This window comes from Octodon degus, unplaced genomic scaffold (assembly GCF_000260255.1).
Source record: "Octodon degus isolate 3935 unplaced genomic scaffold, OctDeg1.0 scaffold00056, whole genome shotgun sequence".
NCBI lineage: Eukaryota > Metazoa > Chordata > Mammalia > Rodentia > Octodontidae > Octodon > Octodon degus.
This window is the reverse complement of record NW_004524632.1, coordinates 8,423,688-8,425,339: the sequence shown is the minus strand read 5'-3', so window position 1 is coordinate 8,425,339 and position 1,652 is coordinate 8,423,688. Positions and strand designations below refer to the sequence as shown.

The following is a 1,652-nucleotide window of genomic DNA, read 5'->3' as shown; positions in this document are numbered from 1 at the left end:
CTTAATTTGTTAGAGCTACTTCATTTGAATAGCTCTAAACTTGAAGTCTTTTGTGTGTGTGTGTGTGTGTGTGTGTGTGTGTGTGTGTGTGTGTTACTGCTTCTATCAAAAAACACACGCCAGTACTCAATTTTATTTTATTTTTTGTGGTACTAGGGATTGAACTCAGGACCTTTCACTTGCCAGGCTAAGCTATCTCCCCCGCCCCCCAATTTTAAAGAAATATAAGAATAATGCTACAAAATTTTAAAACTATACTAATTCTTTGATCAGTTTAGAATATAATAGTTGCAAAAAGAACATACTAATTGATTTATATTATGGGTTTCAGTGATTGTTTTTCGTTTCTTTTGTTTTGGGGTCATGGGGATTGAACCTAGAGCCTCACATAACTAGGCAAGTGCTCCACTATTTTGGTACCTCCTAGCTGTATTTTTTTTTGGGGGGGGGGCAGAACTGGGGATTGAACTCAGGCCCTTGAGCTTGCCAGGCAAGCGCTTATTCTACTGAGCCATCTCCCTGGTCCCCTTTCAGCTGTATTTTGAGTCATAATGTTTTATGTATTTTTTTCCTTTCTTTTTAAAAAAATTTTTTTAATGTATTTGGTACAGGGTTTCACTATGCAGCTCAGACTCATAGTGATCCTCCTGTTTTCTGGACTTGGTGGCCAGCTCAGTGCGCCAGGGCGAGGGGCTGGTGAGGCACACAGTTCCCCAGATCAAACCCCAATCCTTATGCTTGCTTAAGCAGGCGCTTAGTCCACTGAGCTATCTCACTGGCCCTGTATTTTTTTCTTTTTCTTTTTCTTTCTTTCTTTCTTTTTTTTTCTGTATGGGGGATTGAACTCAAGACCCTGAGCTTGCCAGGCAAGCACTTATTCTACTGAGCTATCTCCCTGGCCCCCTCTTTTTCTTCTTTTATTTTTCATAATATTCCTTCTATGTGTCAAAACTCAATCTGAACAATGAATTCAGGCTACAAAAGAAAGTATATTTTTATACCTGTCCCTAAGATCTTGTCCACAAGTTAAACCATATTGTTTAACTTTTTTCCTATTTTTATTTTCCTAGAACTATTTCTCATTGAAATACAATGTCTCAATTCCTAGTAATACTCTTTATTTAGAATGTTTGGTCAAGAAAAATTTTTCAAACGATGCTGAGAATATATAGATTGTATTGGTCAGACCCCCTATCAAGCAGACATTATAGTGAAACTTCTGTAAATATAGAGACAGCTGGTGCCCATTGTGGACCCCTTTGTTTAAAATAAAAACAAACAAAACAGGGCTGGGGGTGGTACTTGGTGGCAGAGCTCTGGCCTCCAATGCAGGAGGCCCTGGGTCCATTTGAGCAGTACAAAACCCGCAACTCTTTGTCACTTTAATTTCCTTTCTTCTTTATCTCTTGTATTTTGTTTTCTAACCAGGATAAATTCATAAGACTTTTTAAAAATGGCATCTAGAGTAACTGCCAGTTCCACAAAGATTCTCAACCAGAAATACAGACGTAGTAATCGTCAGTCCAGCTACTTTTCCAACAAACAAGATTCAGATTCTCAACCCTTATCAACACTTGGAAGTTTTAAAGCCTTGCCACTGGAAGTCATCCAAATAATCTTAAACTATTTGTCAGGTGAGATTCAGAGACTGT

General features: G+C 38.3%; 1 protein-coding gene across 1 annotated transcript in view; it reads left to right on the top strand.

The window, feature by feature from the left end:
• The first annotated feature begins 1,453 nt into the window (after positions 1 to 1,453).
• Positions 1,454 to 1,652, top strand: part of Fbxo47 (F-box protein 47) — a 25,961-nt gene continuing 25,762 nt past the window's right edge. Inside the window, exon 1 of the mRNA XM_004633875.1 lies at positions 1,454 to 1,634. Within this exon, the coding sequence (XP_004633932.1) occupies positions 1,454 to 1,634 (181 nt within the window). The remainder of the gene's footprint in view (positions 1,635 to 1,652) is intronic.